Genomic DNA, 22,602 nt, shown 5'->3' with positions numbered 1-22,602 from the left:
GTTTCAGTAAAGGCTTACCTCTCCACAACACTTGAACCGTATCAAATAACAAGTCAGGTTAATCGTTACAGCATAGCTGAATAGTATAAGTTAATTACATGGAAATTACATACATACTGTGATTCTCAAACAAACACTATTGTTTATTCGTTCTTGTGTGAAAAACAGGCCAATTGAAACTAAACACCGACTGTCCAAACAGGATCATTAATATGCATGCCCCAGGCAGCATTTGATTGGTAACAAGTTTTCCTTATGAAAAAAAATGTTTATTGCACGTTTGTGCTTTGTTTCATACTGGAGCAATTTATGATTACCATGACTTTTTCTGCTGGTGCAAGGATGCCTAAAACTCATTTAATTATAATTAAGCCTAAATATCATCCACAACACAATTCTGGAGCAACCTAGGTGATTCTGGTGGCTTAAAGTTAGTTCACTCGCTCCATCTAGCTACAATAGACCTCTCTGACACTGCAGCTGAACAAATTGTAAACAAGGCATCTAGTCAATTTTTAAAAAATATTTATTGATGTAAGAAATATGGTCCAAATAGATCTTTTTTCATTGTTTCGTTAATTCATGTGGTAATAAATGAGCCTATAAAACCATTTCAGGAGAATTTTTCAACTAACCTAAGCCACTTCTATCTAGATACCAAAGGACAATTGAGCTTACCAATTGAGATAGCTGAGACACTTGGCTTTCAAGGCATATTTTTTTCTAGGTTATTACATAAATGTTTTACATTAATGTGTTTCAATATGGAAAAACAAATATTGAACACAATACATTTTTTTTCCTCATTACTTCATAATGTATAACTTTTTATCATTTTTCTAGCATGAAACTTCCCATGAAACTGGACCATATGCACAAAGTGTCTTTTTTTCCAATGATACCTAATTTTTGTTTGTAGCTCACTGGGGTCAATAACTGTTACTGTTTAAAGTGAGGTAGGTGTAAATCCCCAAAAGTGGGTGCTGGCTAACAGGTTAACATGGTGTGTGAATGTACTTTAAAGACATTCACTTGTAAATACCCTGTATATTTTATATATTTGTTGTATGTTTTCCGATCAAAGCACAGGTAGTTAAAATTGCACCATCAGAAACAACTTTTGTTTGGGTTGTTTTGGTGCCAATTGTTTTTGTTAATTTCACCCTTTCACATGTCAGTCTGATGTAAATGGTTTGTGGAAATAAGAGCAACAGTAATTGCAAACAAAATAAATTAATAAATGCACTGGAATTTCTTTTAAATCTAATTTAATTATGCAAAATGTAATATGTTGGTCGGTAGAGTCAGTGTTTGTGCCAAACTGCTTGCAGGTAATGGAAGATATGTTTCCAATGACCCGTTTGCATATTAAATGATTAGTTTACCCAAAAAAAAGACAAATTCTTCACTTTATTCACCCTCAAGTGGTTCCAAAGTTTTTATAAATATCTTTCTTCTGTTGAACACAAAATAAGATATTGTTGTTCACAGTGTTAAATGCCCTCTGGTTGCATATTTGCATTATTCATGATGACAGCACTAATAATCAGTTTGTTACAGAACTAAATTCACCATTTACTCTTTTGCTTGTATTATGTAATACTGTGGATGTGAAATTGGTTGATCAGACCATGTGGTTAACATTTTGATTTTTTTCTTTGATTTACAGCAATATTCCAAACCGCTCCACATTTGTTTGCCCGTACTGTGGAGCTCGCAATTTGGACCAGCAGGAACTAGTAAAGCACTGCATGGAGAACCATCGCAATGACCCCAACAAAGTGGTGAGTGTCTTTTACCTTATGGTTGCAGGAATAACTCCAGTCTTCTCTGTCACAGAGAGGGTACAGTAGATACATTGTGCTGAAATAGAAAGCAATGACCAAATATTAAAAAAACAGTGGGGAATGCTGCAGAAAGCAGATGACTGAAGCATACTCTGGGCTTCACACTCACATCCCTAAATCTCACTTCATCTGGGTCACAGCACCAATGCAACCCCCTGGTTCTGCTCACCCTAGCAGGATTCCCTAACTAGGCTTTATTAAGGATATTAGGGTGTCTAATTTTCTTTTTAAGGCCTGAAAGACCTTAATGTCTTTCATGATTTACTCACCTTGTACAAAACCTATTTGAGTTTCTTTCTTTTGTTATACATGCGCACCAAAAATATATTAAAGAATGCTGGTTGATGGGACCCATTGACTTTCATAGTATGGAAAAATAGACAATGGGTACCATCCACCAACATTTTACAATATATCTTCTTTATTGTTTAACAGAAAAAAGAAACACCTAAATCCTCAGTGCATGGTGAGGTAATTTTCATTTTCGGGTTAATATACCTTTACAAAGTTTCAAATGGTCTTATATTTAGTTTTGATTAGTCTTAAATATATTTAGTCATATTATTCCAAAGAATCTCTGTGCTATTGTGTGTTTGGTTTTAAAAGGATAATGAGAATAAAAGGCCAAAAATATATGTGGCCATATATGTGGCTTTCAACTGACTTCACTTACTCATTTCAAGGCAAGCGGTGTTTAATTGATGGTTGATTTTAAATCAATCTTTATGATTGACCTATTAATCACTTCATTACTGAGAACTAATCGAATAAATGAATAATTCAGTGACAATAGACTTGCAGGAAAATAAACCTATGCAGCTTTTACCTGTCGACTTCCATTACACAATGAAGTCAATAATATAGTTATTCAGCTTGAGTTAGTAGAGTTAGCTTGAGTTAATGGTGCTGTGTCAAAAATTGGATTCAGCAGCTCTATGCAAGACAACAGTGTCATTATTCAGAACAACTATTTTCAACTATTTTTTATATCTATCTCATGTTTATCCTATTTAATAAACATGGCAGCAAACATTGCAAATTTTCATAAGAGTCAAATTCAAAATGAATGAAAATGAAAATTTCTACAAATTATTTACTGAAAACAAGCAAATTAAAGGTGCAATATGTAAGTTTTTGACTCCTCTAAAGCATAAAATACCATAATATGTTTTGCAGATATTTAAAAAAACATGCCAAGTGAACATAGTTGTTCACGTGAAAAACAATGAAGTCAGATATTCTGCTTTGAAAATGTGTGTTACGTGCCAGAACTGCTGTCTTTGTTTTGATCATTTACCCCAATGCCGGTTTAGCCAATCAAATTTCAGCACCCTGGGTTGCCTTGGTGAAAAACAGCATATTTCAGTCATTCAGTCAAGAATGCTCTCAAGTGTGCGTCCACTACCGAAATGAGACGCAGATTCAGAGTTCCTCAAGAGGTGGTTATTATTTGGCATATAATAAAAATATTATGAATGTAAACAACAGGTGAGCTGGTACCATTATGCACCAGAAGAAACATGGCAGAAACTTAAATACAGCCATTCTAAAGCACCGAACAGTGCACTTACTGCACTCTAATGAAATAGTAAAGTTTGTTATCTAATTAATAGATATTAATGTTCTTTAACATCATTAAATGTAGATGCTAAATCACTAATACGTGTTGACTTGCACTGAATCGCAGTTATAGGGCTCTATTTTGACGGTCCATGCGCAGAGCGCAAAACGCAGGGCACAAACGCTTTCAGGGCGTGTCAGGACGCGTTTTTGCTAATTTAAGGACGAGAAATCTGCCTTGCGCTGTGGCGCATGGTCTAAAAGGGTTGAGTTTATTTTCTTAATGAGTTATTGGTGTGTTTTGAGAATAAACCAATTAGAGTCTCATCTCCCATTCCCTTTAAGAGTCAGCTGCATCGCGCCATAAGCGCATTCGCTATTTACAGGACGCAAATAAGTCTAAGTGGAAAAAATGAGCATTTCACAAGCAAACAGTTAACAGTTTTTTTAACAGAAAACTGTTAAACAGAGCATCTACTGCGTGAGAATGAGAGATAATGGAACTACTTTCATTTTCGCTCTTGGATAGGGAAACCTTTACGCACAGACATCAATTCGTTTATAAATAAATACTTTTGTTTGTTAAGCGCAAATATTCGTTTCAAAACTATTTCTAAATTCAGTTCTAATTTCCAGCAAATGAATAAATGAATAATAATAACAAAATGTGCTTAAAAACCTGAGTTATATCCTAAAACACATGCTGTGCCCCATATGGTCTAAAACCTGACAGGTGGGCAAATCTAAGCTTGTTTTTAATAAAACAAATATAAATATGGATATAATAAATAATACTGCTAATAATAATAACATTATACAAAAGCAAATTGTTATGAATGAACTGAAAAAGCCTCCCGAGATGAAGAAGACATAAAAGCAGTGATTTTTCATATTTACTGTATGTAGGCTAGAAAATAATATGTTTTGTAATATTTTAATCCTTTATATTTATATCCTATATCTATTCTTATTATATCCTATATATATCCTTAATATTTAAATATTTTCATATGTAAAGATATTTGCCTATTGCTCTCTTGTGCGTATTAAGCAGTGCGTGAGCGAGGCGCAACTCTGCGCCGGAGTTTAGACCGGGTTAGTTTTGGTCTAATGAAAAATCTATTATAGTTTCTCAAAATAGCAACGCGCCAGTAGTGCGCCTTAGAACGCCTTCCTTTTTAGACCAGAACGCCTATGGGTGCACAAATGAGCGCTAATGCATTTGCTATTTATACAGTGTAGCGCAACGCCTCAAAACGACTCTTGCGCCAAGCTGAAACTACCAAAAGACCATTGTGCCGTGCCATGCGCCAACCTGCGCCGGGTGTATGATAGGGCCCATAAAGTTAAATTTCAAACAGTTTATTTTCAAGATGCAAGGTGAACTATCTGCTGCTACTTTCAGTATATGGCAATAAATGTCATGTAAAATGGCACTTAGACTCGCATTATTAGCATTTAACACTGAATAAAAGCACATGGGGTGTACCTGAGGTGATCATTGACAGTTTATCATGTTCTTCAGCTGCAAGAAATAGAAGCCACTTTTAAAATATAGATTTCAGGTAAAGGTTAGAACAAAAACTCATTTTAATATTGAACATTTGTGCTGTTGCTTTCATTTACAACACAGTTTAAATCAGCCCTAAGTTAGGCTTTGGCTCGACAGTCTGGCACACTGCTGTTGGTGTCGTCAATCTGGCAACCAGCGCTTGTGTGTGTTTTGAACCGGGAGTGCAAGACCTAGTTTAATCTCTGGGTGTCGAACTTACATACTGCACCTTTAAGGATTATAGACATAACTCATTTACATATCGACCATCGATATAAGTGCAGCACAAATAGCAGTGTCAAATAAGCAAATTGGCAGGCACAAAAATAGCTGTGTCCACACATTTTCAGTGCTATATTTCTCTGTATATGTTTTTACTATAACTGACAGTACCGTTTTAAAGCTGAAAAGACAAATTGCATTGTTAGTAAATCTGCCCCTAAGTGTTTGATCATTTGATCATGGTCCTTTGCTTCTTCTCGTAGGTGTGTCCAGTTTGTTCAGCTATGCCTTGGGGCGACCCCAGCTATAAGAGCTCCAACTTCTTGCAACATCTTCTCCACCGGCACAAATTCTCCTATGACACATTTGTGGTGAGGAGGCAGAAAGCTTACACTGTACATTTATTTCATTCTGTTCTAACACTTTGTTCCATTTACCTTGCTTTATGCCGCCTACATAGACAGCCAGCTTTTAAGGCAGCTTAACAAAATTTAACCTTGGAAATAAAGATCTCAATGTGTTACAGTAGTATGTTGGTAGCCAAATGGGTTTACATAAATTAATGTCACAAGGCAAAACTTCTCTGTTATTCGAAATCAGCAAAATGTTTGCATGTTCATTTAAATGATTTCCCAGTTGAATTACCAAGTAAATCACAAAATAAGACTGTTATCACATTGTTGCAAGACATTTTGGACAATTTCCTTAAAAAAAAATAAAAATAATAAAAAAAATTCTTTTGATGGATTGTTCTCAAAAGTGCTAAAGTCATTTCTTTAACAACTGTGAACATATATATCTAAAGTGCAGATCAATAATAAATTATTTATAATTATTTATAATAATAATAATAAGAAGAAGAATAATAAGAATGTAATATTTATAAAATTAATAATACTATTATTATAATGAATAATAATATTTATAAATTAATTTGTTTTATTGATTGGTTTTAAATGTTATATTTAACTTTTAGGTCAAATATAAATCACAGCAGTGTACTAAAAAGGTGGGTGTTGGGTGTACTCACACTAGGCTCTCGGAACTTTGCCCAGGCATGTTTGACCCCCATTTCCCGTTTTGTTTGACAAGTGTGAGTGCTCCGAATCAGGCACAGGCGCAGTTGAGTTGGCCAGCTCTTGTTCGATTGGAAGAGGTGTGCCAGAGCGTGGTTCGGTTTTGCTGTGGCACGGTACGCTTGTAGTGTGAGTGCACATTGGGAACAACCTGGGCACTGTTCAAGACAGCTATGCCTAGTGTGAGTAACAAGGTTATTAAAATCAACAAAAAAAAAAAAAAAATGAACTAACATTTAAAAACATTTTTGTTAACTGAAATAAAAATAAAAACTTGAACTAACTGAAACTGTATTGTGTACAAAACTAACTGAAACTAACTAAAATTATAACAAAAATGTCATTTTTGTCTTTGTAAATGTATTTAATACATAAGCCTACTGTTTGCCTTTTAGAAGAAAATCTGTTTACTTTGCGCTGCCAGGTGTTTGCCCTGTACAGCACCACAGAGTCTTTAATCCAGATGCCATTGGCCAGATCAAGCTGGCTCTCCTCCAGTCTGTGCTCGCTGTTGCTCCCACAACAAATACATAGAGTGGACATGACAGCAGCACAGTGACAGCATTTCATTGCATCCGAAAAGTTTTCATAGCGCTTCACCTTTTCCACATTTTTTTTGTGTTAATGACCAAAATTGATTCAATTAATTTATTCCCTCAAAATTCTACTCCCAATACCCCATAATGACAGTGTGAAAAAATATTTTTTTGAAATTGTTGCAAATTTATAACAAATTAAACCTGAAAGAAATCACATGTACATCAGTATTTACAGCCTTTGCTGAATACTTTGTTGATGCACCTTTGACAGCAATTACAGCCTCAAGTCTTTTTAAATAAGATGCCATAAGCTTGGCATACCTGTCTTTTGGAATTTTTGCCTATTCCTCTTTGCAGTACTTCTCAAGCTCTATCAGTTTGGATGGAAAGCGATGGGGTACAGCCATTTACAGATCACTTCAGAGATTTTCAATAGGATTTAGGTCTGGGCTCTGGTTGGGACACTCAAGAACTTTACAGAGTTGTTGTGAAGCCACTCCATTGATATTTTGATAGTGCTTTGGGTCATTGTCCCGCTGGAAGATGAACCATCACCCCTGTCTGAGGTCAAGAGCACTCTGAAGCAGGTTTTCATTCACAATGTCTCTGTACATTGCTGCATTCATCTTTCTTCTATCCTGACTAGTCTTCCAGTTCCTGCTGCTGAAAAGCATCCCCACAACATAATGCTGCCACCACCATGCCTCACTGTAGGGATGATATTAGCCTGGTGATGAGCGGTGCCTGGTTTTCTCCAAACGTAACGCCTGGCATTCACTCCAAAGAGTTCAATTTCAGTCTCATCAGACCATAGAATTTTGTTTCTTTTGGTCTGAGAGTCCCCAGATGCCTTTTGGCAAATTTCTTGCAGAAAGTGGCTTTCGTCTGGCCACTTTATCATACAGGCCTGATTGTTGAATTGCTGCACATTTGGTTGTCCTTCTGTAAGGTTCTCCTCTCTTCACAGAAGAACGCTGAAGCTCAAACAGCATGACCCTTGGGTTATGATCACCTTCCTGACTAAGGCCCTTCTCCCCCGATTACTCAGCTTAGATGGCCAGCCAGCTCTAGGAAGAGTCCTGGTGGTTCCAAACATATTCCACTTACGGATGATGGAGGCCACTGTGCTCATTGAAATTTGCAGTAACTTTCCCCATAACCTTCATTCTTGGTTTGTGCTTTGAAATGCACTGTCAACCCTGGGACCTCTTATAATCAGGTGTATGCTTTTTTTAAATAATGTCTAATCAACTAAATTTATCACAAGTGAACTCCATTTAAGCTGCTGAAACATCTCAAGAATGATCAGTGGAAACAGAATGTACCTGAGCTCAATTTAGAGCCTTTTTAAGGCTGTGAATACTGATGTACATGTGATTTTTTTATTTATTTATTTATTATATATATATATATATATATATATATATATATATATATATATATATATATATATATATATATATATATATAAATTTTCAACAATTTCAAAAACTTTTTTTCACATTGTAATTATGGGGTATTGTGTGTAGAATTTTGAGAAAATAAATTAATTTAATCTATTTTGAAATAAGGGTGTATCAGTAATAAAATGTGGAAGAAGTGAAGCGCTATGAATACTTTCCGCATGAACTGTAAATATAACCCGAGTAGAGACTTAAAAGTACTAATTTTAACACATTTGTGCTCAATAATTGGTTTTATTATTGTATTAGTGAACGTGACCGCAATCCTTTTTAACCGGATTTTCTAAGTGAACTAGTTGAACTAAATCATTTAAAATGATTCGCATCTTCAGTAAGCACTTATCCACAAGCTACTTACTTTTTAATATACCTGATACCCCCCCTCTGACTCAAAATAAACTAGTTTACTGAGTTATTCAGTTATTAGAACTGTACACTGAGATCAGATTTGAGAACCGGTGAATTTATATTACTCCACATGCGTGATTAAGCAGTACATGACAGCCTGCTGTGACTGAAGCAAACTTAACCAACTGCAGCGTGGGTAAATCGATGGCTTATATGAAAGAATCTAGTGGAAAAAATGTAAGTTTATTTCCTAACAGAAAAATGTAATGAAATTTAAATAAGTGATTTAGACTTCAGTTGCATTGCAAAACTCATGATCATGGTGATGTTTTATTGCTGTTGAATTTGAATTTGTATTTGACTTTGAGGATGGGTAGATAGTGTTCATGCATTGTTCATGCATTCTCAGAATACATGTTTCAAAAAATTACATAGAAGTATGTATTATACAATATTTATTCTGATGATTTTCAATCTTGCACCCAACAAATATCCTTATTTACAAAAAAAAACTAATACTGAAACTAATAAAAAAAAATAAACTAAAACTAAGCAATTTTAAAATATAGAAACTAATAAAAACTAGTAAATCTACCTCTAAAAACGAATTATTAGTTGTATTTAAATATTATAATTAGTTTAAATTATATAGTTATGGCCCATTTTCACTGAGCAGTATGGTACAGCATGCTTCGGTAAGCTTTTATGGCCGTTTCCACTGTCAAAAGGCATACCAAACCACGAGAAAGGGTACTAAAAGGTGGAGCTACATGCGCAGCTGAATGCTGATTGGTTACAGAGATACTGTACGTCACGAGCTCATGTGGAGCTAGTCAGAATGAAATAAAGGAACTGCCATGTTTTAAATACACAGCCGAGACATTACACTGTAATACTATATGCATATAATAACGAGCTATGGATGACCCGAGCTCAAACAAATCTGGTTGTTGTCTTGATGTACAGACACAACGCCAAAAATAACTAAATCTGCCGTATCCTGTTCATCTAAAAGTGCGAGCGGCTTTTGCTTTCCTCAGGGAACTTGCGATCACGTCTATATTTGATATAATGAACTTCTTGAGCTGATGGTAATAAAATGTACTTGATTATTGAAGTGTCTTTGTCATCTGATCTTCTCAGAAAAGGACAAATGCGAGAGTGTAGCGTGAACAAAGGTGAAGCCCGACAAAACAAATTGAGCAAATTGTTTCAGCAACCTGAATCACGAACAAATTGCCATGTTTATTATGGTCTTTTAGCTATTATGACCTCGGAACAACAGAATTACTCTCTAACAGAGGTTACATGTGTTGGTGAAGATTAAAGATACTGCTGAGAGGTTTGCACTGACTGTCGGCTATTTTGCGTTTTGTTTTTGAACCTAAATAAGGTCTAAATGTATGCGGTGTGTAGTATTTCTGTAGTTGGGGACATATTTTGTGACTGTTAGGGTCTTTTTGTGTTCATATATGTTGCATATATTTATTTTATACAACTGTAGACCTTACAGTATTTTGGACTGTCATTGATTGGCAGTTATAATCAAATTATGTTCATAGAAAAGTTAGTAATAAACATTTATACACAAGTATTTATTTGTGTAAAGCATCTTTGTTTTGAGAAGTGCTTCTCATATGATATGTGAACAACCTGTACAGCTTTACTATAGACATTTATTCTAGCGAGATACTTTCTGTTATACACCCCGCACACCAAAAAGGTACCCTTGGTAGTGGAAACGCAAGCCTAATAAAGGTGACCTGTACTGTACCGTACTGTACCAGTCAGTGGAAACGGATTACACTTGTGTAAAAACTAACTGAATTTTAAAAAGTCAAAGACAAAAAAAAAAGTTTAAAAAAAAAATGTAAAAAAAAAAAAAACTAAAACTTATGAAAAATCTAAAACTGTTATAACCTTGGTGATTACACCCTAAGAGTTAGCACTGTAACACACAACCATTGTAGTCTGATTCAACATAGGAGACACAGGTGAACAAAGTAGTTTTTACAGTTTTTGGTGCACAAATGTGCAATTTCAAACATTTTCAGTCCCCAAAACACTATGTAAATGAACAGCCGAGATGCATAAACTGTTTTCCATTTGCAGATGAAAACACCCATTAAATGTCCATTAAACACCCCCATTTCTCTGTGTGTCTGTGCAGGACTACAGTATTGATGAGGAGGCAGCACTGCAGGCAGCACTGACCCTCTCACTGTCCGAGAACTGAGAGACTCGCATCATATCCTGTTCCACCATGTCAAAGATCTTCTCACCAGTCTCATTTTAGGCTAAAAACTATCGATCGTTCCTCTGTTTCACTCCTCTCACTCTACCTCTTCTCTGCTCTACATTTCCAAGCTACACCCTAGCCAGATCATAAATTACTGTAGCTCTCTAGCTTGTTTGCCAGTCGTGAAGATTTGAGAAGGCTTGTCGCTTCCTGTATTTGAAGGGAACCATCTGAACATCAGCCAACAATACAATGATGTATGCAAAAAGGTCAGACGAGGAATTAGATCAGTGTCACCATTGCTGGTTCTTGCTGTTGTTTTCTGTGCCACAGACCCTGGAGATATGGTACAGAGAGATCCACGCTCGACAGTGTCATGTTATCAGAAGCGTTAAAAAAACCTGAACTTTGTTGCGAAAAGTGAACTCTCATATTTAGGCAATACCAGTACAGAAAAGAGAGAATAAGCTTGGTTATCACTCATTTTTCATCCTTTATGGAATGCTGAGTATCATCTGACCTTTTTTTTAAAAGCAAGAGTTGATGTGAATACTTGCACTCGTCACCGTTTTCTACACAGCTGAATTCTAGTGTCGTTGTTCTTTTATAGCTCAATAACAGAATATTGACTGATGGGACTCTGCATTTAACTTGCTACAGTAATATTTTCTAAGGAGCATAAGATACGATTCAAATTTATATTTTTGGAAGAAAAAAAACACATCAGTTTTAAATGGTGCACTAATAATATATGACAGCAAGCTTCTAGTGGTGTGCTGAAACATTTAATCTTCTTTTAATGTGTCCATTTGTAGTGTTTATCAGTATCGCTCACTAGTGCTGACAAGTCTGGTGAGACTTCTTGTTTTAAAGTATAGTTCAGCCAAAAAAGAAAATTCTGTCATTTATTCAACCTTGACTTGTTCAAAACCTCTGAGTATCTTTCTTCTGTTCAAAAGGTAAAAATATTTTAAAAAATACTGCTTGCTGGACTCAATTGACTTGGAAGATAACCCCTTTCATAAAGTGATGATATCCAGAAAAAATATCCAGAAAATTTCTGTAACGACTTTAACGGTAAATCAAAAAAAGCATGGTTCACACATTTTTTCAGAAAAGACTGTTCACGCATCCAACCCAAAAAACTGGTAAAATCTGATATTATTAACTATAAATGGCCTCTAAACAGCTGCGCTTGTATTTGTAAATATAATAGAGTTCAGGCTTTTGTTGATGGTTTCACTTTTGTTTAAAGCTTTAGCATTCATGTAGCTGCTTTTGTCGCGAGATGTCCAAAGGCAGAATTGCAACCACAGCTAAATATTTTCACATTTGACTACATTATAAATTCTGTGGATGAATAAATACTGTGAATAACTTCGATGTAAACATATGGAGGAACACTTTCGCATATTTATATGTGCTCACCAGAGCCCTCATTCACGTACACGAGTGCCATGCTTTCTTCTATTCAGAAGATATAATTTTATATCTTGATATATTTTGAAAAATGCTGCTTCCTGGACTTGGAAGTCGATAGCCCCTTATACATAGTGATACCTATAAATATATGAAAATTTCCGGAGCGACTTTACCAATAAATTTAAAAAGCACTGTTAACACAGACAAGAACATTCTGGGATTTCTCCAGAAAAGACCATTCACACATCCATTGCAAAATACCAGTAAATTCTGACACAATTAACCAGAAACAGCCTCTAAAAGGCTGCGCTTGTATATTTAAACATAATTGGGGTCAGGCTTTTGTTTATAGTTCACTTTTATCTAAAGCTTTAGCATTCATGTCGCTGCTTTTGTCCCAGAGTCATCTAACGACAGAAGCGAGAACCACAGCTAAACATTTACTCATTTGACAACCTTACAAATTCTGTTGATGGATAAGTTTTGTGAACAACTTTGATGTAAACATATGGAGGAACACTTTCGCATGTCGAAATATACTCATTGGAGCCCTCCTTCACATGCACGAGAGCCACGCAGCTAAACACAGGGCTTTCATGTAAACTCGCAAGCATTTTATAGATATTTCTTTTCCACAGTTGGCATTAATAATGAACATAAAAACATGATCTGTAGGGATGCATGATATATCGGCGGCCATATCGTTATCGACCGACAAATGCTGTTTTCAATGTTATTGTTATCGATCCGATATTAAAATTAGGCCGATATCTTTAAACCGACAAGTTAGTTAATTGTACAGAACTGCCTGTCTAGCACTTGCTTGCCATGTGTTATTGATGTGAGATTGTATTCAGTTTGATCAGCATATTTATAAGGATTATAATGGCTATCACCACGCACACACATAGTGACTAGTGAGTCGTCAGAGTCTTCACAGCAGCAGGGGAGACATGTGCCAGTCACTGAATCCAGCATAGGGGTTCTTAACTGTTCGCCACATTCTGTCTTTACATTATGCATTGTGTTTGCCAAATCTTAGGAGTTATCGGTTATCGATATCGGCCAAAAAAATCCATATCGGTGCATCCCTAGTTATCTGACTAACAACTAGCAGCTAAATGTGTCTGGAAATGCATTCAAATGCAAAAGTGTTTATTTTCATAAACGGCACGAATGTGTATGCGCCTAAGTGTTGGCTGAAGTAGACCTCTCTCGTCAGTGTGATTTTAAATGTAAACACACTATTTCTGGCATATTTTATTCTACGTTCACACAGAGCAGCATTCCAGCAAATTACTTTTAATGTTACAACTTATTTTTCCAGAATATTGCTGGAATGCATTTCTGGTATTTTCTAAAAGGGCCTGTTCACACATGATCTCTTTTCGGAAAATTTATGGTAATTTACCCAGAAAAGTGGGAATGTTTGAAAAGGGCTTATGGTTTCCAGCAACCAGCATTCTTCAAAATATCTTTTCTTTTGTGTTCATACGAAGAAATGAACTCATTTAAACCACATGAGGGAGAGTAAACAATGAGGTTATTTTCATTTTTGAGTGAACTTTATGAACTTTAATGCTATTTGGAATTATGATACACCGATAATTCAATGGAATAAAAAGGAAATGTTAGGGAACGGTCTTTGGTCCTCTGGAATTAAAGAGAAGATATTTATTTTATCTGTAAAATAAGCATGGATTTTATCATTGCTGTGCTGCCACAGAGAATATTGTTAAACATAGTATTGTTTCATATAATGACCACTAAATGGTCAATGATTGGTTGATTGGAAAGGGCTAGCAAGCCAAATTGTATTAATGTAATTCAAAATTAGGATGTAAATGAATACTGTATTCACAATTAGATTATTGTGAGCAATACCAACTAGTTGCCCACGCATTTACTAATCTGAACATTCCAACATAATATGAAGGCACCAAATGATTAAGAGAAAGTATTAAGAAAGTTCCAGGATGTGGAAGAGTGTGCTTTTGTAAACTTTGGCCACAACGTGTTCAAAGTCAGAGTGCAAATTAGGTTTGTTGCCTTTTACTACTGCTATTAAAGAGTTTCTCTACTTTGTAAGTGTTGAATTCAAGCCTGTGTACAGTGTTAAGGAGTGCTGATGTTTAGATGAGTATTGGTTTGATAGGATTAAGTTTTCGGTATAGGAATCTAAAGTTCCTACATGCTGTACCTAAAAAATTGTGTTCCTATAGCGTTCTTCTCTGCCACAAGCTGTAAAGTATACCAGAAGCTCACTGTTGAGACTGAAATATACTCTGCGGAAGTACATAAATGTGTAAAATGCGACAAAACAGCATGTAGTATGTGCTATATTGACAAACCCAACCATTGGGTTTAAAAGTTTCATTTAAATTTAACTGAAAAAATGACACAAGCAATTAACAACATAAAACCCAATGTTGGGTTTGTCCATATGTGATCCAATGTTACTTTACAACAACCCAGGATTGTTTAGAGTGTACTATAGATCAGTGTTTCCCAACCCTGTTCCTGAAAGCACACCAACAGTACATGTTTTGCATGTCTCCCTTATCTGACCCATTCAGTTCAGGTTTTGGAGTCTCTTCTAATGTTCTGATTAGTTGATTCAGGTGTGCTTGAATATATTGAAAATGTGTACTGTTGGTGTGCCTTCAGGAACAGGGTTGGGAAACACTGCTATAACAACGCATCAAGATTCTCATCAAACTGTTGCTCCACTATTACTTCAGCAGCTGATTGGACAAAGAAAAGCCCCCGAATCCCCTCTTTTTGAGTTGTTACAAATGCACATCAGCATGTATTAGCTAGCATTGACACTTCAAAAAAAAATAATGTGTAAAATTGTGCTTTCATAGATGTTTTGTTTGCATTTACGTACTTGCGTATAGTGTTACCAGCCTACAACACACTAAAACAATGCTTTGTTGTCTCAACCCAAACTTTGAAAAGATATTAGGTTTAAAATATATTATTGAAATCTAATTTAATTTAACTTCAATATGGGGTGTTGTCCGTATTTTGAAATTGGGGTTGAAACAACCCAGCTTTTTTTTAAAGTGAAAGACGAGCTCTAAGAGTTACTGTGCTTGGTTTGGCAGATTTGTTTGATGCTGATGCATCAAATCACTGTTTGTATAGCTTTGATATCTCTGTCAGATATAGTGGTTTTGATATCTTTGGAGCTAAACATGGCTAAAGAATGAAAGACCATTAGGGCTGGTTGGGAGCATTTGTTTTTGAGGTTACCAACTTTTTTTATTTTAGAAAAAAGATGTTTGTTTGTTTTGTTTTTTTGTGAGTCATTTCTGTGTTGAAATTGAGTGTTTGTTCAATCTGTCGCAATAGAGCCATTGTGATTTTCTCCATTGTGTGAATTATTCTTATTTTAGCAAGGTAAAGCGTGTCACAATCATTGTCCAATCTGAAATGTATTGGCCCGGAATGAAATGGGTTTGAGTTCTGCGTTGGTCTGCAGCATGAAAGTGACTCAAAATGACTTGAAAGAAAGGAACATTTATGAACTTGTGTAAATCCATAAATATCTTGCTGTCAGTTTCTAATCATTTAGAAAGTGTAATGTGTAATCACTTAGAGTGATCATTCCTGTATGGTTTTCTTAAAAGCCATAGATGATTTTGTACTGATTTCTTTAAGACTAACACTGTGTCCTAAAGGCATCATGAAATGTATGTCATCTGTGCAAATATTAACAGACTGGATTCTATTGGATTTTGGTGCATAGTCAGATACTGGCCATTTTCATGGTGTTAAAAAATATTTATGGAATAACGTACATCTTGCTGGTTCTTCACACAGAATAAAGCTCAACCAGCTCTGCAGCTGTTTTATAAGTCTGAAGGTCTTTATTTTGCTAAACACCAGCTGGATGTTTGTTATCCTGTTTATTACATGGCTACTTACCCCCAAAACATTAGACAAAACATTAATTAGAGTAATCCGTAATGTTATACTGCCTGTTTAATTAAACATAAAACTTGCAGTGAGATAAAACGGCTGAATTCAGCTTACACTAACCTTCTTATTATTCAGTCAAGAACATTGGCATGACAGATGTGTGCTTGAATATACCCACAGCCAAGATTATTCGTAGTAACCGGATGAACCAGTTTTTTTTAGATTTAGTGGTTGTTATCTGGGAATAACATAGCTTGGAACATTGTGATTGTATTTCGACCAATCTCAAAAGGAAATGCAGCTATTATACATATTGTCAGAAAGGTGGCTAATTCGTATAATTCATACAATTTAATTTGCATCTACACAGCCATCCATAACTTAGCTTTAATTTGTATAATCTAATTCATACGTTTTAGTACGTTTTGCCAACACAATCTCACACCAGTTTGTAACTTTTTAATTTAGTGGGCAATCCGAATTAATTCGTAGGATGTCATTCATACAATGTAGTACAATTTGCTTATCGTCCAATGACGATTGGGTTTAGGGGCGGGTTTGGGTGCCACACCTCTTTTTTAAAACCGTACATTTTTGTATGACTAAACATGGGTTAATGCTGCGTTCACACGAAACGCGGATGATTTATTGATGACGTGCAAGTGATTTACATATTATTTCACTGCGAAGACATGAATAGACATTCTGCGGCTCAAGGTGGAATGGCTGACATGATTGGCGCGAATGAAATGGCGCAAGTTGATCGTTTTGCGTGCGTATTGTGCAAATCGGTCTAAACTAAACTTCAGCAGACATTCAGGCCGCATTAACCAATCGTGAGCTTGCTCTTGTAGGGGTGTGATTATGACATAGCGCCTGTTGTTGGTGTCCCGAGGGGAAATCCTTTTGCCAACACCAGACAACGGTTGATCAAACTGGGCGCACCTCTAAATATAGTGCACTCAGACACCACTCAGATCAAATCTGTGCTGTTTTTTAGCCTTTCTAATGCACATAAACACAGGTATTCTCAGTAAAATCAATGTTAGCCATTTAGCAACGAATCCAGAGTCACCAGGCAAACAAAAGCCCTAGCTATGATGTGAATCCACATCTATTGTGGAGTGAATTTGATACGCAAATGAAGCAAATTTGATGTAAACTCAATGTTCATGTGTCTATTTATGCGCAACTACTGCAATTTATTTGCATGTGCCAGTGTGAACACAGCTTTAGAGGTAGGTTTAAGGGTGGGGTTTGTTATGTTTACAAGATTGAAATATATGAACTTGTATGAAGTAGCCACTTTTCTCACTATACTAAAAATAGTTATGTTTTCTTGAGAGATTGAGCTTGTCAAACTGACATCAACAAAAAAGGACCGCCACTTCAAAACACAGAAGCAAACGGTCAGATTTTGATTGAAGTATACCAAAACAAACTTTTCTTTTCTAACTTGTACAGATTGTTTTTTCATCTTAAGTGTAACAATGTGCGCTAGCAAAATAAACATTATAAATTTTTATTTCACACAGACTTAAGCTCAACGGAGAGACAAATAAGATCGCATCTCATTAGGACACAGTGTTACATGTCTTTTGATGTGCATTTGTACTGAACATAGGCCGTTTATAATTGTCTACGGCCTTCTGGGTAATGTTGGAATGTCCTTGTTGCTATTTATTAAGAGGCCCATAAAGAGGCTTATACATTTATAGTATAAGTGATCATTTATCTTTTCTTTTTGTTAGATTGTACATAAAATGGCAACACTGCCACTTTTTCTGTGGCGTATGTTGAAATTTGGATTAAGGTGTGATCACCTTTTCTGCTAAGAAGCATGTTAAATCATTGCACTTTAACTCAAATGTCTTTTGATGATTGAGTAGGAATTTTGTTCCAGTTATTTAGTGTAACTGCCACAAGAGGCGGGTGAATTTGTCATGTCATTGTTGTGTGAAAAGAAAAAACAAATGGTAGGTCGAGTTCAGATATTAGTAATTTCAGTAATTGGTCATTTGCAAAAATAAACCTTACTGAACACAAAGCAGTGAGAATTTGTCAGTAGCTGCCAAACGAGAACTGCTTACTTAACATGTGTTACTGTATTTTGGTGGCAAAGTGTTTTTCATTGGCTTCCCTTGGGGATTTACATGGTGTCAGTATTTAATGGGCTTGCTCTGAAAAAATAACATGAAATTGAGGACTAGACGGTAGAAAAAAGACAAGAGTTTCCTGGTTTATCCCGGTGTTTTTACTTGATGTTTTTTTTTTAAGTGTCTAAATATATTGCTCAACAAAATTCATGTGCACAGCTGTAGCATAGTATATTTCTCTCTCTCTCTCTCTCTCTTTTTTTTTTTAAGTGAAACTTTTGATATTGTACAACACAGCTCTCCAGTTCTGATACCTTTGAGAATGACCTTAAAGTGTATATTTTTCACTCTTTTTGTATTGTAACATAAATGCATACCGTCACAGATTAAACATACAGAACATACTCCTGCATTTGCTGTGTTGGTTGATGGCCATCCACCAGAACATCATGCGTGATGGACTGCTCTCCGTGTAAAGGAGAAAAGACTCAGTGGAATCCTTTGAGACCATAAGCATTGGACGCTTGAGTGAGAATCTCACTGGACTCGTTATGGACTTTTGGATTCACAAATCCGCTCTGCAGCAGGAAAAAAACTGTCCTGAAAGCTGCAGACAGAGGGCGCCACTGTAGGACCTGCGTTTGTGTGTTTCCTAAGTGTGATGTAAGCATTCACAACTTTGAATAATAATGAGATAACAGTAATAATGCTGATGTTAATGATGGTGTGCATTTTTGAAGCTGTAATACTGACTGAGGTTTAATAAGATACTTACACAGTGTATTTGTAGCAGTTTCCCCCTTAATAAAAACTCAGATGCACCCATCTTTATTGGTTTCTTCCTTTGGCGAAAACCTTTTTACACAATTAATATGTAAATTAGGGCTGCAATATTTGTTTTTTCACAATATATATTGCCATATGAATATAATTTCACCAGATGAGATGATTTCAATAGCTTTATTTGAAAAGATTTTATTCATTTATATCACATGGGATGATCAAGTCTTTTTCTATGCAGTGCATCTGCATTGACTATAATAAACTACAAGCAAAAATAAATGAATAAAAAGTGCTTTAGGTTTTCTGGGGAGTCTAACAGTATTCAGGTACAGAAATTGAACGATCAAATGTAAAATATCATAATAATCGCATCAATAAAAAAAAAAAAATAACTTTATGTTTTAGTCTTTAATAAATCTAATCCTGCAGTGTTGCAGATACACATATTGCAATATTGATGCTTTAACGATATATTGTTTGGCCCTAATGTTAATAAATAAAATTTGGGAGTCTTGTTTTAAAAAATCATCCTGAATAGATAATAACCAGGTTCTGGTTCAACCCCCCTAAAAGACATCAAAACAAGATGTCAACCCTTTTGTCGTGAGAAATAGTTTTCTCTCACCTGTTTGTAGAAAAATAATATGAATAACTTATATATTATATTAAATAAATATAATTAACAAATAATAGATCATATAAATATAAATTTGACCACTCCTTTATGTCATACCATTGTGAATACATAATTGAGCCTATCTGTCTATTTGAGAAAAAAATCCTTCAACAACCTAAAACCGGCAGATCTAGACCATAGATAGACCTTGTTTAAAGTAAAATAGAATTAGGCCCATTGACCTACACCAATTGTAAAAGCTATGTTGGTCACTAAATACACTAAATACAAATCCCAATTCTACCCCTTAGCCCTTACCCCTACCCCTTCTTTTGCGTGTTCCCCTGAAGGAGTAGGAGTGTCCCAATTTTCTTTAGCTTGAAGGCATCGGGCTAAGAGGAAGAGGTAGATAGCCCTTCAAACAAAGATTTTTCAGGACCACACCAGAAACCTAGGGCTAAGAAAATTTCTGAGAATAGACCTGCCACAACGGCTGTATAGCTGCACCCAGAAGTCAGGAGATACCCAAATTAGTATTTTTGTCATTATTACGAATATTTAAAAAAAACAAGCAAAAAAAAAAAAAAAAAACTAAAATAAAAGCCACAAAAAAATCGCTGTCTATAATCTATAATCATAACTCCTGTATAGCAGGAAAGTCTTGTCAGAAAAGTTTTGTGGCTGGGAATGAGCTTTTTACAGTATCAGGTATAATGTTAATGCTGTTTTTAGTGTGTTTACATAGATGAATATGGCCACTGTGTAAACACACATTACAGTTATGATCTTATTGCCACATTATATCGTTATGATAACATAATATATGCCTTCAGTGATTTCCTGAAGAAAAAATCCAAAAAATAACTAAACTGGAATAACTACAGTAGTCACCATCGTCTGATCTCATATAAAGCAAGAGATCGCGATGACGTGTGCAGGTGTTGTAGTGCTGCCCCAATTCTTAGGGGTAATGAAGTCCTTCCCCTTTACACTCTGTTTTAAGGGCCAAGAGGAAGGGGTAGGGGTATAAAAGAATCAGGATTGGGCCTTAAATATCCCTCAAAACACTTAACTTAATAATGTTTTATTAATGATAAGCGAGCACTTTAAAATGATCAGTGTCACTGTATTTATTTAATGTTTACATTGGTAAAATCTGTTTTATTCTACAAAGGTCTGGGAAAGTTTCTTCCAAATTTCAAACTAAAATATAATTTGTTTAATTTTTATTTATTTGTTAATTTATTTGAAAATGACAATTAGTTCACTTTTTAACCCTCTACAGCATGGTGTTTTTTGCCCTCTTTTAAATTTGAAAAGAAAAATATATTAAAAAAATGTAGAATAATAAGTTGGTGAGCAATGAAATTTGAGGTGGGTGTGGATTTGACCTTTCTTCGGGGGGCAAAAGTGTCATTTCCATAGTCTGCTTGAGCACACTGTTAGCAGAATGCAAAATAGATTTTACATTAAGTATCTTTATATTAAACATGTGTCATGTGAATAATAAACATTGGTAGATAAGTACATTCAATTGATATCCCACAGGGACACACAATACTCATTTATGGGTAGTTTTTAATGAAGCATTACTTGTTACTCTTTTTGTTAAATTAAAACTTTTTCTAATGTATTTATGGCTTGTTTGTTCCTCATTTCACATAATGGACCCTTTTCACAAACCTTTTAAGATGCATTAAATGGTCATCAGCATCTAAAATCCTTGAAAGTGTTTAATATTTACTTTTTTTTTTTTCAAACATATGAACATTTATGTATGTATTATATCATATTTGCTTTAAATTACAAAAAAAAAAAAAAAAAAAATTCTGAGGCTATTCTAATGGGACAGGAAAGTAAATTTGACGTTATTCTCACCTCTGGCTGCCGTCACCAGACTAACACAATTTTTTGCCTTTTTCTGAACTTCTTTATAACATCATCGTTGACTTTTTAGTTTATTAGTTGGGCAAATAAATTTTTAAAAAATATTATTTGTTGTACTCTCCCTCTCCCTCTCCTAAGTTTTTACAATTATGACGACTTCCGCTACTGAGTAACCCAGAAATGTGAAAGGGTCTATATACAGAAAACCTTGGTGTTTTAGTACCCTAATATCTTTTATCTCTGAATCAACAAACTTAAATCCGGTGGGGGGACTATGGGGAATCACATTTTATGATTGATTTATTATAAGTGAGCCCCAAGCACCCAAAAATTAGAGGGAAATATTTTTTTCCTCCTAAAACAAAAATGCCATAGAGGGTTAAAGAAAGTGTTTGCAAACAATTTAGATGGGCTGAATTTAAACAAATTAACTTTTGTTAAAAAAATGAATTAAAAACTTTTCTTTTCAGACCATATAAATTGATTGCAACCACTTACCTTAAAATATTAAGCAAAATCCAATGAATAATTTTTTTTGTGCATTAGTGTTAATATGTTGATTTTTTTTACTTATATTTATTTATTTATCTTAACATGTCATTTTATGCTGTAAATGACATTTAAATTGTACATTTGGAAAGGAATTATCAGTAGTTTAGAGTAAAATGTAAATCTCACACAACTTTCAATAGTATCTGCAGAAAACTGAGAATTGTCAAGTGGCTTAATTATTTCCAGTTGTTTAACTGTGTGTTTTAAATTATGTATATTATCCAGTGTCCCAGCCTAATTTACATTAATGATAATAATCATTCATTTCAAAATGATTGTAAAGTTTACTTTTGGCTTGTTTAGGTAGATTTTTTTGTCTTGCAGATCCAGAGTTATTTATCATTTATTATGTCAGCCTCTTCCGCATAGTTTTAAACTGATTTATTTATAGTTTGAATAAATAAGTAATTTTTTTTTGTCTTGCATAACATTACAAATAGTCTCACTCTGCCTTATTACAGATTACATAACTT

At 34.9% G+C, this 22,602-nt stretch overlaps 1 protein-coding gene across 7 annotated transcripts in view; it reads left to right on the top strand.

The window, feature by feature from the left end:
* Positions 1 to 19,117, top strand: part of rnf166 (ring finger protein 166) — a 74,062-nt gene extending 54,945 nt beyond the window's left edge. Inside the window, exons 4-7 of one of the 7 annotated variants that reach the window (XR_015496297.1) lie at positions 1,670 to 1,784; positions 5,445 to 5,552; positions 10,778 to 12,601; positions 14,942 to 19,117. Coding sequence is in view for 1 of the 7 variants with exons in the window: in XM_087261979.1 (XP_087118105.1) it covers positions 1,670 to 1,784; positions 5,445 to 5,552; positions 10,778 to 10,843 (289 nt within the window). In the remaining 6 variants the exon portion in view is untranslated. Of the gene's footprint in view, positions 1 to 1,669; positions 1,785 to 5,444; positions 5,553 to 10,777 lie in introns of all 7 variants that reach the window. The other 6 variants (XR_015496302.1, XR_015496301.1, XR_015496300.1 and 3 more) reach the window with 6 other exon arrangements.
* The last annotated feature ends 3,485 nt before the right edge of the window (positions 19,118 to 22,602 follow it).

This window comes from Danio rerio, chromosome 7 (assembly GCF_052040795.2).
Source record: "Danio rerio strain M-AB ecotype USA chromosome 7, GRCz13ab, whole genome shotgun sequence".
In the NCBI taxonomy this organism is placed as follows: Eukaryota; Metazoa; Chordata; class Actinopteri; order Cypriniformes; family Danionidae; genus Danio; species Danio rerio.
Note: the sequence above shows the minus strand (reverse complement) of the source record. Positions and strands in the feature narration are given on the sequence as shown.